The sequence below is a fragment of the Rattus norvegicus genome, chromosome 1, assembly GCF_036323735.1.
Source record: "Rattus norvegicus strain BN/NHsdMcwi chromosome 1, GRCr8, whole genome shotgun sequence".
Classification (NCBI taxonomy): Eukaryota; Metazoa; Chordata; class Mammalia; order Rodentia; family Muridae; genus Rattus; species Rattus norvegicus.
The window spans coordinates 231,381,050-231,394,406 of NC_086019.1; the positions used below are offsets into that span (position 1 = coordinate 231,381,050).

The 13,357-nt window shown below is 44.3% G+C and overlaps 1 protein-coding gene and 1 long non-coding RNA gene across 8 annotated transcripts in view; one reads left to right on the forward strand and one right to left on the reverse strand.

Annotated features, from left to right (window-relative positions):
- The window catches only part of Pip5k1b (phosphatidylinositol-4-phosphate 5-kinase type 1 beta), a 278,257-nt gene that overhangs the window by 49,214 nt on the left and 215,686 nt on the right, over positions 1 to 13,357 (reverse strand). Inside the window, exon 14 of one of the 7 annotated variants that reach the window (XM_063264720.1) lies at positions 11 to 2,317. The exons of the other annotated variants lie outside the window; for them this stretch is intronic. Within the exon in view, the coding sequence (XP_063120790.1) occupies positions 2,185 to 2,317 (133 nt within the window). The 3' untranslated portion in view covers positions 11 to 2,184. Of the gene's footprint in view, positions 1 to 10; positions 2,318 to 13,357 lie in introns of those variants that run through there. 7 annotated transcript variants of the gene reach the window in all.
- LOC120100005 (uncharacterized) lies at positions 1,802 to 4,506 on the forward strand. The gene is made up of 4 exons (XR_005499602.2): positions 1,802 to 1,929; positions 2,264 to 2,437; positions 3,767 to 3,913; positions 4,411 to 4,506. It is a non-coding gene; the product is annotated as an uncharacterized LOC120100005 (long non-coding RNA).

The following is a 13,357-nucleotide window of genomic DNA, read 5'->3' on the forward strand; positions in this document are numbered from 1 at the left end:
GAACCAAAAAAAAAAAAAAAACCTTCATCTTTTAAAATTTGCAGTGTGAGACATTTGGGTTACGGCAACTTTCGGTTTACTATTTACAAATTTCGGCACAATTGGCTCTGTGTGCCAATCCTTGAGACGCCTCACAAACATGCCAGAGCCCATCTGATGCCAAGAAATACAGTATTCATGTCCTGGGCTACAGAGACCCATTAGCTGGTAAAAGCGTCTTGTCATACAAGCATGAGTACTGGGTTTGATTCCCAGGACCCATTGTGTATCGATCCCAGCACTGGGGACGTAGAGACAGGGGAATCCCTGGGCCAGCTTAGCCTAATTGATGAGCTTCAGGTTCCAGTGAGAGAGACCCTGTCTCAAAAAACAAGGCGGGGGGTAGCTGAGGAAAACTGGTCTGAGGTTGCCCTCATGCACACACATACACATGCACCCCCATACACAGGAGGTGTCACACACTATTAACTATCCATTAGGAGGAAAAGGAGAAAATATTGGTACCTAGTTATATGATTCAAAGCCACAAAAACTTAAGTGTTGCTTGGATAACTCCCAGTTAAAATGAATTCTGATAAAACTGAAATGTCTCCACTATCGGCAGAATGCTCAATGTGCAGGTCGAGCAGTGTGAAAATGGCAGAGTAGGCCTTAGTCTGAGGGCAGAGACTCATATAGGTGGGGTACCCCAAGCAAGAAAGCTGCTTCGATAAAACAAAACAAAAATAGCCACTTGGGAGGAAGAGGCAGGCAGGTCTCTGTTCAAGGCCAGCCTCATCTAAACACACTGAGCTCCTGTTTCAAACAGCAGCAGCAGCAGCAGCAGCAGCAGCAGCAGCAGCAGCAGCAGCAGCAGCAGCAGCAGCAACCACTGCTCCCAGCACTCCCGACATCCTGGACCTTCCCACCTTCCTGTTTGGCACTGTTGCTACCCCACAGGCAAAGCCCTTGGCGTTACTGAAAGGCCCTAACCTTGAATCGAGGCACTGAAAGATCTGGATGTGTTACTCCAAAGCACGGCCTTGTGGCACTTCAGAAAGCAGAAGGCCAGAGAAGTAGGAAGGTCACTTACTCTCTGACCTTCTCTTGCCCAAACTCCTGAAGGGAGTCCTCAGTTTCTCTTGAGAAAGACTTTAGAGAAGGGAAAGACTGTTGGCCCCCGAGACAGGGACACAGAGAATCTGAGTCACGGGCTTGGTGGCTCCTACAGTTTACATTAGGAGATCATACTGCCTTTGTCCAGCTGTACCTCTGTGCAAGCTTGTCTACTTGTCAGACAGCATAAAGAATGCACGGGTCTCTCCATGTCTTTGAGGATTCATCTAGGAAGGCTTCTTTGCCACAGAAGAACTCCTAAATCAATCTCTGTTGGCTTATTATCCACTCTATCTTGTTATAGGGACCTCAACTGTGAACCTAGTATCGGCAGAAGAAAATAAATCAGAGAGTCTTAGAGCAGGTAGTGTTTTTCCCACCCCTCTTGCAGCTACTGGTGCCCATGGGATACATTTCTGGATCTGAGTGATTTGCTGTTAAAGGCACAACCAGACAACTCTTCCTGACACAGGAGCAGATGCCTTGCAATGAGAAGTCCCAATCCGCCATTAGGGTGGCCCAAGGCAAAGTTGCCAGGATGCCAAGATGCAAAACCCTTGTGGGAACCAGCCCTTTTGGGAAATGGAAACCAAATGTTCTGTACTTCCCAGAAGTCACCTGACCCTTATCTCTGCAGAGCAGCCTGGCCACAGCATCCTGATACCTATTTTTAAAAATTGACTTAATATTTTTTTATGTGTATGAATGGTCTGCCTGCATAGTCATCTGTGCACCGTGTGTGTTCAGTGCCTACCGAGGCAGAGGAGGGAGTCTGGCCCTCTGGAACTTGATTGACAGATGGTTGTGAGCCACCATGTGGATGCTGAGAGAGCAGTAAGTATTCTTAACCCCTGAGCCATCTCTCCAGCTGTACACTCTGATACCTTAAGGACCGGAAGTTCCCTCATAAAGATTTTTCTTTCAACAGTTATTTTTGCTCAGTAGTTCTTTTTCCCTGATGGTTTCCCACCGCTTTCCTGTGCAACTAAAACCACCCTATAGAACCCCAAACTCCCATTTGGGTGGGTTGCTCTCCCTTCTCTTGGGGGCAGCCCAGCAGTTCACACCTAAACTAAGACAACTTTGTCCTCAATGTGGCTCCGGTGGTGTCTTTCTCTCACCAGCCCTCACACCCTCCTTTTCCTTTGCTCCGTTTTCTTCCTTCAAGGGTCCATGGAGGGAAGACATCATAATGTCTGACGCCATGGCAGCCATCTTGTGACTATGGGATAACAGAAGAGCAAAAAAATCAAAATGTGAAGGAGAGCAGAACGGAATGACGGGAACACCCTGGATCTCTGAGGACGTCACTGGGCTGATCTCTATGTCTAGACTTCATCAAGTAAGTGACTAGTATAAATTGAGCCAGGGTCTCTCAATGTCTCTTTAAGTGTCATGACATTCACTGGACACGAGGTCTGTACTGTCCTTTGGGGGCATACAGAGGAGCGTGATTCCTGACACCATCGGCGAATGACCCTGAGGGCTTTAACTGTCTTGGACTTCCCACCACCCCGAGACCACCCATCACAGGGAGATCCAGTTTAAGCCATACTTCCTGTTGCATGGCTGAGAGCTTTTGTAAGGCTAAGCCGTGCAGTGACAGTTCCTCAAATGTCTCCTACAACCTCTGCCCCACATAGATGAGCAGCCAGCCTGGCCCCAGACTAGAACCCACCACTCACTCTAGCTGTGCTTTTTACCACTGGACTCATAGTTGTCTTGTGAACCTTTGGTGCACTTTCTGAAGCATGGTGACCACATCTTATCAGATCCAAACAGAAGCCCTCCCACGAGACACTTCTGAGTGTTTATTTACTGTGATTGAATAATCATAGTTTGAGAGGATAAAAGTTTCTTCAGTATGTGTGAATTCATTTCATGTAACTTATTATGTTTTCTTTTTAACATGGCGTTAGGTTTGGGAGTACAATGTTCTTGGTAAGAATTGATTTTTATCTATGTTCCTATCACATATGTTTCCATTCCTTTTCTACCTCTAGAACACACACCTTACAGAGTTAACAGATCCATAAATAAAAGAATATGCATAAAGTTTTTGGCAGAGTGACATACAGTAGGCACCTAATAGATGTGTTTTAGGATTGTCTTAAACCAGAATGTGAAAACTGAAAGTTATTTACTGGTAATCATAAAGTGATGGGTTGAAGACTTATTTTCCATATTGACACGGCGACTTTATAAATCATTTTTTTTGTAAAATGATTTATTTATTTTATGTATGTAAGTACACTAATCACTGTCTTGAGACACACCAGAGAGGGCATCATATCCCATTACAGATGGTTGTAAGCCACCGTGTGGTTGCTGGGAATTGAACTAAGGACCTTCGGAAGAGAAGTCAGTGCTCTTAACTGCTGAGCCATGTCTCCAGCCCCGACTTTATAAATCTTAACCACTGCTGTAGAAATAGAAAGCTCACAGCATCTCTCAGCCACAGAAGAGCTTCCACCTGAAGCCAGCTCCCAGGCAGCCAACTTTCCTGTGTTGGCTCAAGTTCCATCAGGGCTGTGAGCTTTTCAACAAAATATCCCATTCCGTGCTTGTCACAGTTCCCACTGAGAGCCTTTCTCTGAATTCCTTGTTTATTATGAGTCATTTCTGGTCACGAAGGCAAAGACATGAATTTTAAAAACTGTCTCAATTACAGGACGATGCATGCAATGAATGGTAACCAAGCAAGATGGGGACTGTCCTATTTCTCAGTCCCTGGGCTGTGTGAGCTGGAAAAGTCAGACACAATAGTTACAAGCATTGTCAGAAGCAAGTGACAAATACACGCCTTCCTGTTTATAAGGTGAAGTTTTCATTTTGGGGTCCTGTCTTACTTCTCTCAAGCTTAAGTACCTCAAATGTATTTAGGTATTTAAGAAATATTATTGACTGTGGCAAAGGCTCCAAGTGCTACTGTTAGCGATATTCAGTCTTTATACTTTGGAACTCGGTAAATATCTTCAGAGAGAAAAGAGGGAAAAAAACATAGCCATGAAGGCACAGTTCTTACAACATGAAACCTCAGAGTTAAAAAGAAAGAATCCTTAGAAAACATGGTGTACTGGTTGGTTTTGTGTGTCAACTTGACACAAGCTGGAGTTACCACAGAGAAAGGAGACTCCCTTGAGGAAATGCCTCCATGAGACTCAGCTGTAAGGCATTTTTTTCAATTAGTGATCAAGGGTGGGAGGACCCAGTCCATTGTGGGTGGTGCCGTCCCTGGACTGGGAGTCCAGGGTTCTTTAAGAAAGCAAGCTGAGCAAGCCAGTAAGTAACCTCCCTCCATGGCCTCTTCATCAGCTCCTGCTTCCTGACCTGCTTGAGTTCCAGTCCTGACTTCCTTTGGTGATGAACAGCAGTGTGGAAGTGTAAGCTGAATAAACCTTTCCTCCCCAACTTGCTTCTTGGTCATGATGTTTTGTTCAGGAATGTAAACTCTGACTAAGACACAGGGGAATGGAAATTAAAAACTCAGTGGCTGGGTTAGAAGATAAAGCTGAGTAACTCAGGCACAGTGGGAGAAAGATGAGTGGGGATGACGATACAATGCAAATAAAATCGGAGGACAAACCTAGAAGATCCCCACATGCGTAAGAGAAACTGTAGGGAGTGAAAGAAAACCGAGGAGAAAAAATGTCAGGGACTCCACTTCCCTTCTCTAAAACCACTGCTGTGCACACTGAAGAGAGCTTCCGATGGCTCAGCACATCACGTGAGAACGAGCCAGCACAGAGGCAACACCTCAGAAAGCCTGACACACTGGTGGGAAAGCAAAGAGAGTCTGCATGGATAGAATGCAGGTATAGGCTACCCAGGAAAACCAGGAGTCAGCGCAGGGGAGACACCACAGACAAGGGGTGTCTAAGGTATTCAGAAGGATGGAGAAAGAAGGTCCCAAAGTAATGGCCATAGAAACCACCAGTCCCAACGGGGACAGGTCAACCTTCTGTAGGCCAAAGACATGACAATGCAGAAAGCTTGAGCTTTGATAAAGACAAATATATTAAAAATCAATAAACCAGGACTGGGGATGTGCCTCAGTGGTAGAGCAAGTATTTGTCTCCATGTTCAAGATTAAACAAACATCAAAGGAAACAAGAGGAAGCTATTACATTATCTATTTGGGAGATGGGAGATAAAAAAAACCCACCATCACCATTACCACCACCACAGCCATCACCACCAAAACCCTAGCGCAACCACAGCACAGTAAGTTCTATGTTCTGCAGATGTGGAAACCTCAGACCCAACTGACAGGTTTGAAAATTTTTAGAAAAAAAATTCATCTTAATCTCCCATCTTTATTTTATAAACAGCGTAGTGAAACAGCGATTTATACAGAGTTTATGTCCTGTTAGGTTCTATATGTACCCCAGGGATGATAGGGAGTATACAGAAGGGTGTGCACAGGTGATACGCAAAGGCTGCATTTCATATAAGGGATGTTTATAAGAGCATCCATGGACTTTCATATCTGGAATTCCGAGCCCTTTCAGGTATCAACGCGCATATATATATATACACACACACACACACACACACACACACACACACACACACACACACACACACACACACATTATTTGTAAAGTTATGACAAATCCTCAAAATTGGCCAGAGAGAATAATCATGACAGAACTATGGGAAGGCAGGAAGGGTGTCTGCAGAGGCGGGGAGAACTCATGGATGAGGTAGGTGTGGGTTAAGAAAAGACAGATAAATACTGTCTACAGGGAGATGTTATCAGCTAACGCACAAAAGACAGACTCAGAAACAGCAGCCCACGCATGCTACTTAGTGACACAGACTTAACTAGGGAGCGATTAACCGGTTTCGAAACGCTGAAGACACAGCTTCTGAGGAGTGAAACCCACGAGGAGGTGGACAGAGCCCTGTTCTCTCTCCCTGCAAATTTTAGAGAGCCATCTCACTGCTGGACACTGCACATTTTTGTGTATGTACAAGTTCGTGTATGTGTATGTGTGTGTGTGCGCACATAAGTTTGATATAAAATAAATGGAAGGATGGCTAATGACAGGATGGCAAAGGTTCCCTTCCATTTCCGAAGCTCCAGGTTTAGAGTGAGGTTTTTTTTGTTTCGTTTTGGTTTTTTTTCTACTGGGAGTGGGCACAATAGTAAACAGGTTAACACATGTTTACCAAGTAAGATTGGACTGGATCCTGAAATGCCGTCCACTGCCCTGCCCACTCAGCTGCAAGGCAGACAACATCCGGTAACAACAGTTGTCTACATCAGGCACCAATCCAGAGGCACCCACAGATAATAAAAGGGAAAACGACTTCTTGCAGATGAAATGCTTAAAGACTCAGAAACATTGAGGCTTGAACATCACCATCTTTTCCCAAGTAGCAATCAGGATAGACATTTCCATTTCAGCCAAACTAGTTTTTGAATAAATAAGTTCTGATTGTTTTAATTCTTTTGTGACATTCCAAACACTACCTTTCGACATGGGGCAGAAAGATAATGAGCTTCTTTCTACCATTTGCATATTTCATCTTTCCTTATCACAGAAAGCAGACAATTGATAACTGCACCTTGGTTACTGTTACTCTGGACCGGGAGTTTATCACCACCTTCTATTCTATTATTGAATTTACCTAAGTCTCTGGATCCTCTCAGGAATAAAAACCCAAAGCAGGCAGCATGGGTGGTGGGTGCATCTGGCCTACAGGGGCCAGGGGGGAACAGGGGAACAGATCTTTGAAGTCAGCGACTCTGGGTCGCAGGCATTCCACCCCCACCCTCCACCCCCAGTCCTCTACCTCGGCGATCAACTAGTCATCTAAATGAAGACAACGTTTGTGGAGTTCATCCCACAGATAGCGCTAAGACGAAAGAGGAAATGGATCTACTTATGTTGGGAGAAATTATGTTGGCTCCTCTTCCTCTATATTTGTCAGAGAAACAAAATTCGACGCAGGCTTCAGGCAACATCCCGCACCGGAAGTCCCCTGGATGGAGGGGAAGTGGCTGGCTGGGTACCAAGAGTGCACAACTGCGGGATATAAGAACTACATTAAGGGAATATGACAGGTGGGCCGGCGGGGACCATGTTAAAGAGAAGTTAAGGTACTGGGGGCAGCTGGGTTGGCAGGGATTATCCGAGTCTTCTGCTGCCCTCTGAAAGACCATGTGATCACGAACTGTCCAGGGTAGGAAGCTAACACGTATACACTCAGCTTCTGCAAAGGATCAATCGCTGTCAGGTGGACAAGCCAATAGATTTAAAAGGCCAGGACTGAGGTTGGGGATTTAGCTCAGTGGTAGAGCGCTTGCCTAGCAAGTGCAAGGCCCTGGGTTCAGTCCTCAGCTTCGAAAAAAAAAAAAAGGCCAGGACTGAGAAGCCGGTTTCTAAGGCCCCGGAAGGCCAAAAGTGACCCTTACATAGAACAACAGAGGCAGTGAAACCCATGGGGACTAAAGAATTTCTCTATTTAGCTATGATGAAGGACCTCAGAGGGAGGGCAGTCAAGGATAGCTGGGGAAAGCACTTTGGCCCTGTGTTGGGCACAAATTTGGTAGTGGCCCTGAGCCAAAGGTACTTTTGCTCAGTATTTTTGCAACTAAACCCGAATAAAGGGACCGAGGTCCCGTTCTTAACATAATCTGCAGACACAGGGATTTTGTCATGCCTTGTATTTCAGATAACACACCATACAATAAATCCCCAAAGGAGCCTGGATGTAACACAACTACAACATAAAGTTTCTGCTTTGCCAGCCCCCACCCTCATCCTGTGTATAAGAAGCCCTTGGTGACCCCGTTTGGACAGGAAGTTACCTGGGTGTAAAACCTAAGCACAAGAGAAGCATTTCTCTAGAAGGTCAGGGAAGGAGGCCAGACAATTGGAGAACTGACAGAACTTGACTGCAACATATTTCCCTTGCAGTCAAGGAAAAACATTTTTTAATTTTTATTTATTTATTTATTTATTTATTTATTTATTTATTTATTTATTTATTTTGATGAGATAGGATCTCGCTATGTAGCTATGGCCAGCCTAGAACTTATGTAGATCAGGCTGTCCCTCAGAGATTAGCCTGCCTCAGCCCAGGATGTAGTTTTTTTTAGTGCCAAGATTAGAAAGATAAGACAATGTAAACAAAGCACACTTTATTTCTTTTAAAAGACAAGGTCTCACTGGCTAGCCCCGGATAACTGGATGACCTGGAATTACCTACACAGACCAAGCTCATCGGGAACTCACAGAGATCTGCTCCCTGTGCCTCGCAAGGGCTGGGATTTAAGGTGGGTGTCACCACATCAGGCAAGAAGGTGCTATTTTTAATTGCTTGCATGTGTGTGTCTGTGTATGTGTGCAGTGGAATACATGTGAATCACATGCCCAGAGAGGCCGAGGGTGTCAGGCCCTGCAGCTGATTGTGCTGGGAACTGAGTCTTCTACAAGAGCAATGGCTACTCTTAGCCACCGACCCATCTCCATTTCTCTAAAGTCTGGTCAGCAGAGTCACCACACACTCACTCCTCCTCCTTTTTGGTAATATGGCTTATTTACAAATTTGACTCATGAAAAGAATCTTACTAATAGATGAAAGGGACCTAGAAACAATGCCATACACTTTAAAAAATCCCTTTAAAAAAAGAAAAGTATTCTCAAATTACCTAAACTATTCATAAAATGTCATGTGTCTGAAAACTTCACTTCACTTTCTGCCTATTCGGAAACCATGAAGACCAATCACTGCAGAGGCCGTTCCAAAGTTTATAAAAAGTGGAAAGAAAAGGCAGTCATCTGGTAAAATCCAGGTGCAGAAGACATGACAGAAACCCATGGTCCTCCCTTAGCTTTCTGGGGACACAGGAGAAGCAAATCTAACAGGCACACCGTGAAGCTTCTGTCAGAGTTTGATGTGCTCTGCATGCCACAGATACACCTGGAGTGACACATGAACCAACACAAACTACGGTTAATGTAGCTTATAATAAAGCAAAGCACTGAAAATGCTTAGATGGATTCAAAAATCCCATAAACACAAAGGTTTGGTCCTGGCCTTATAATTAATTGGAGGTAAGATTACACATGCAAACATCCATAAACCGGTGTAAAATCCCTTAAACATTTGCCTAAAACTTAAGGAGAGGGCATCAAGCACATAATATAGCTCAAGACGCCTTGCCTAGCCACACCCCCACGGGACTCAGCAGTGATAAATATTAAGCAATGAACGAAAGTTTGACTAAGCTATACCTCTCAGGGTTGGTAAATTTCGTGCCAGCCACCGCGGTCATACGATTAACCCAAACTAATTATTTTCGGCGTAAAACGTGCCAACTATAAATCTCATAATAGAATTAAAATCCAACTTATATGTGAAAATTCATTGTTAGGACCTAAGCCCAATAACGAAAGTAATTCTAATCATTTATATAATGCACGATAGCTAAGACCCAAACTGGGATTAGATACCCCACTATGCTTAGCCCTAAACCTTAATAATTAAACCTACAAAATTATTTGCCAGAGAACTACTAGCTACAGCCTCTGGTAGTGCCAGCGTGGCCACTGAAGTCCTCTTCCTAGCATATTCTTGGGACGGTTTTGCTTCAGGATCCTGGGAATGTGAACTTTTCTTTGGTGATCTACTTTCTCAGAAGGGACTTCTTGCTTCCTTGGTCATGAGTAGGTGCTCCAGTCTGAGTTGCAGTCAGTGGACGGGACGGGTTAGGGTCTTAGGTTCAGAGGCCAGAATGTGCATGGAAGCTCTTCTCTGTGCATAGTGTGCCTGCAGCCTCACCTGGGTTCCTCAGGTCTATCAGATCTCCCTGATGAATTCTTGAGCTAAAACAGTGCTTTGTCTACTCCATGTGCCTGGTATTAGCCAAGAGGGTATTTATAACCAGCATTCTGGTACAGCACCTGGGGAAGCCAGACACTTTGGTAAATACTGCAGTGTCTAATTGCACAGATCATTAGAAAAATTGCAGCTACTTCACACACAGTCATTACATTGCATGCTAATAAACAGGCCCTGTGATTCGTTTTGTAGGAGTTGAATTGAATTTCTGTTCTTGAGTGCACTCTACTTTGTAAAACTTTTATCCTTACAATTCTCTCCTCACCCCCTTATCATCTTTCCTCTTTTTTAAAAAGTTGTTACACTAACCCGTTTTTTGATTTTTTTGTTTTGTTATTTGTATCTGCTCTGCAGTGTACTTTGCAACTCTAAGGCCTCCTTATTAGGGCAACCTGCAGCAAAGATTTTCCTTTGCCAGGTCCTGCCAGTTGAGATGTGGCCGGACACAGATGAGGAGGTGAGGACAGAAGGCCCTGGCTCCCTTGGCCTTCATTATTCTCCCTCCTTAAGCGTGCAGTGTCTCTAGTATTGGCTCAGTTCCTGCTGCTATCTCAACTCTTTTAGCTGCTGTCATCCTCCACTGACCCTGCTTGAAAGGTGGCTGTACCTGCTGCTCCCAGGTAGCAGGGGCACTGTGGGAGCTGGTTCCTATGGGGACTCCTCTGCCACCTCTCCCTCCCCAGCCTTCTAGTCTCCTTGCACTCTGTAAATCAACTCACTTTACAATTCTAAGCAGTTTTTCTATTTTCTTGATTGGCCTCTGAGTAGCAAAGTGCCCAAACAAGAAAACTTTGCCTCCTGCAGGGGAATGTGGGAGGAAGCTCCAAGGTGCTCACACCTCAAAGTGCTTGGTTAATTATGCTAACAAACTACAGAGAATGTGGTACATTTACACAATGGAGTACTACTCAGCTATTAAAAACAATGACTTCAGGGGTTGGGGATTTAGCTCAGTGGTAGAGCGCTTGCCTAGGAAGCGCAAGGCCCTGGGTTCGGTCCCCAGCTCCGAAAAAAAGAACAAAAAAAAAAAAAACAAAAAAACAAAACAAAAAAAAAAAAAAAACAATGACTTCATGAAATTCACAGGCAAATGGATGGAACTAGAAAATATCCTGAGTGAGGTAACTAGGTCACTAAAGAACACACATGGTATGCACTCACTGATAAGTGGATATTAGCCCCAAAACTGGGAATACCTAAGAAAAAATTCACAGATCATATGAAGCCCAAGAAGAAGGAAGAGCAAACTGTGGATGCTTCATTTCTTCTTAGAAGGGAGAACAAAATACTCCTGGGAGGAAATACAGGGACAAAGAGTGGAGCAGGGACTGAAGAAAAGGTCATTCAGAGACTGCCCCACCTGGGAATTCATCCCATATGCAGACACCAAACCCAATCACTAGTGCTGATGCCAAGAAGTGCTTGCTGACAGGAGCCAGGTATGGATGTCTCCTGAGAGGCTCTGCCAGAGCCTTACTGATGATACAGATGAGGATGGCTGCAGCTAACCATTGTACTGAGGACAGGGACTCCAATGGAGGATTTAGAGAAAGGACTGAAGGAACTGAAGGGGTTTGCAACTGCATAGGAAGAACAACAATGTCAACCAACCAAACTCCACCAGAGCTCCCAAGGACTAAACCACCAACCAGAGAGTACACATGGAAGGACCCATGGCTCCAGCCACATGGGTGGCAGAGGATGGCATCATCCAGAATCAGTGGGAGGAAAAGTCCTTGGTCCTGTGAAGTCTTGTTGCCCCAATATAGGGTAAAGCCAGGGTGTCGAGGTGGGAGTGGGTGGGTGGGAGTGGGAGCGTCCTCATAGAAGCAGGGGAAGGGGGTAGGGGGTATGGGAGAGGGGGGAAAGGGGATAACATTTGAAATGTAAATACATAAAATATCCAAGAAAATTAAAATACCTAAAAAAATACTTAAAAGAAAAAAAGAAAATTAGTGAAGGAAAGGTATCAATACAAGGAAGAAGTGTATTGAAAATAAGCACCTCAAAGAATTATCCCACAGTGTTTCAGACATGCTATTTAATTAATATTTTAACAAATACAGACCCTTAAGTTTTAAATGAAGGACCCAACCTTGCTAAAGAGAAATAGAACACTGTAAATAATGATATTTGTAACTGCTACAAAACAATATAATAAAATATTAAAATGTATAATATAATACAAAACATATTATGCTAACAAACGATTTTATGGTGGGATTCTCTAGAAGGCACAATCATTGTTTTCTGATCCTTATTTCAGTTCCTTTTTGGAGTAACCCTTTCAGACCAGGATATAATTTACTTATTACAAATAGGAACTTCTTACAGATGAGGAAACCAGTTGCCCAGTGTCTCATGGCCAGAAGGGACAGTTTGAAGGCAGAAGTTCTAAGTGGTGATTTATTATGATGAAAACACAAGAGAAAGACCTGAGGCAGGGGAGTAAGCAAGAGTACCTGCAAGGCAGAAGACACTAGAGGAAGAAGCAGAAAAGCCCACAGATTCTGGAGAGACCAGACTGAAAATTCAGCATCCACAGGGTATCGCCTGAGGGGCTGGACAGTCCTGGGTTGGGGTCCGGGTCCAGCAGGTAGATAAGCACAGAAAGTGTAGTATGTTCTGCCTGTAATAGGGTTAGGGAAAGGTCTGGAATCCCAGCACATCCCGGCATCCCCTCTCAGTCATATTCTACCAGTTACCCAGGTTCCCCTGAATTCTGCTGCCACCGAGCATAAATACAAGTCTTTCTAAACCAAACAGGTTTCCTACCAAAGTTGCTTCTCAGTGGGCAGGGTAGCAGTTTCGAGTTCATCCAGGGAAGGTGGAAATAAAGGAAGCGCCATGGCAGCTTCCTTGTGAACTCAAATTGATATGACATACTTTAAAGAGCGTTTTATTACATAATTATCGATGAATTGAAATGTGACTGAAACCATAATGGAAAAAAAAAACTGGTCCAGAACAGTTTTTAATACAAAGTAGCTAATGAACTCTAGAACAGCATAGGTAGACACTTAAGGAAGCCTGCCACTTTGTTGATTTTTTTTTTTAAGTTATTATGTAGCAAAGTAAGGTAGCACAAATACAGGGCCAGAACTGACGTTAAGGGAAAGGTAGTCCGTCAATGCTGCCTACAGCACACAAGAAGACCAAAAAAAGCCTTCGTAGGCCTTGATGCAAGGGTGGGTCGGGGAAAGAACAGGAAGGAGGCTTAGACCCTGGAGGTCTGTGCTCCAACTGTACTCTTACTAGCAGACTTACTAAGCCACCAGAACTCTGTATAGCCATTTCCAGATCTTTTAGACTATTCTAAAGATGGGTGTGGTGGTTTGAATGGGTATGGCCCCCATAGACTCAGAGGGAGGGAGTGGCACTGTTAGAAGGTGTGGCCTTGTTGGAG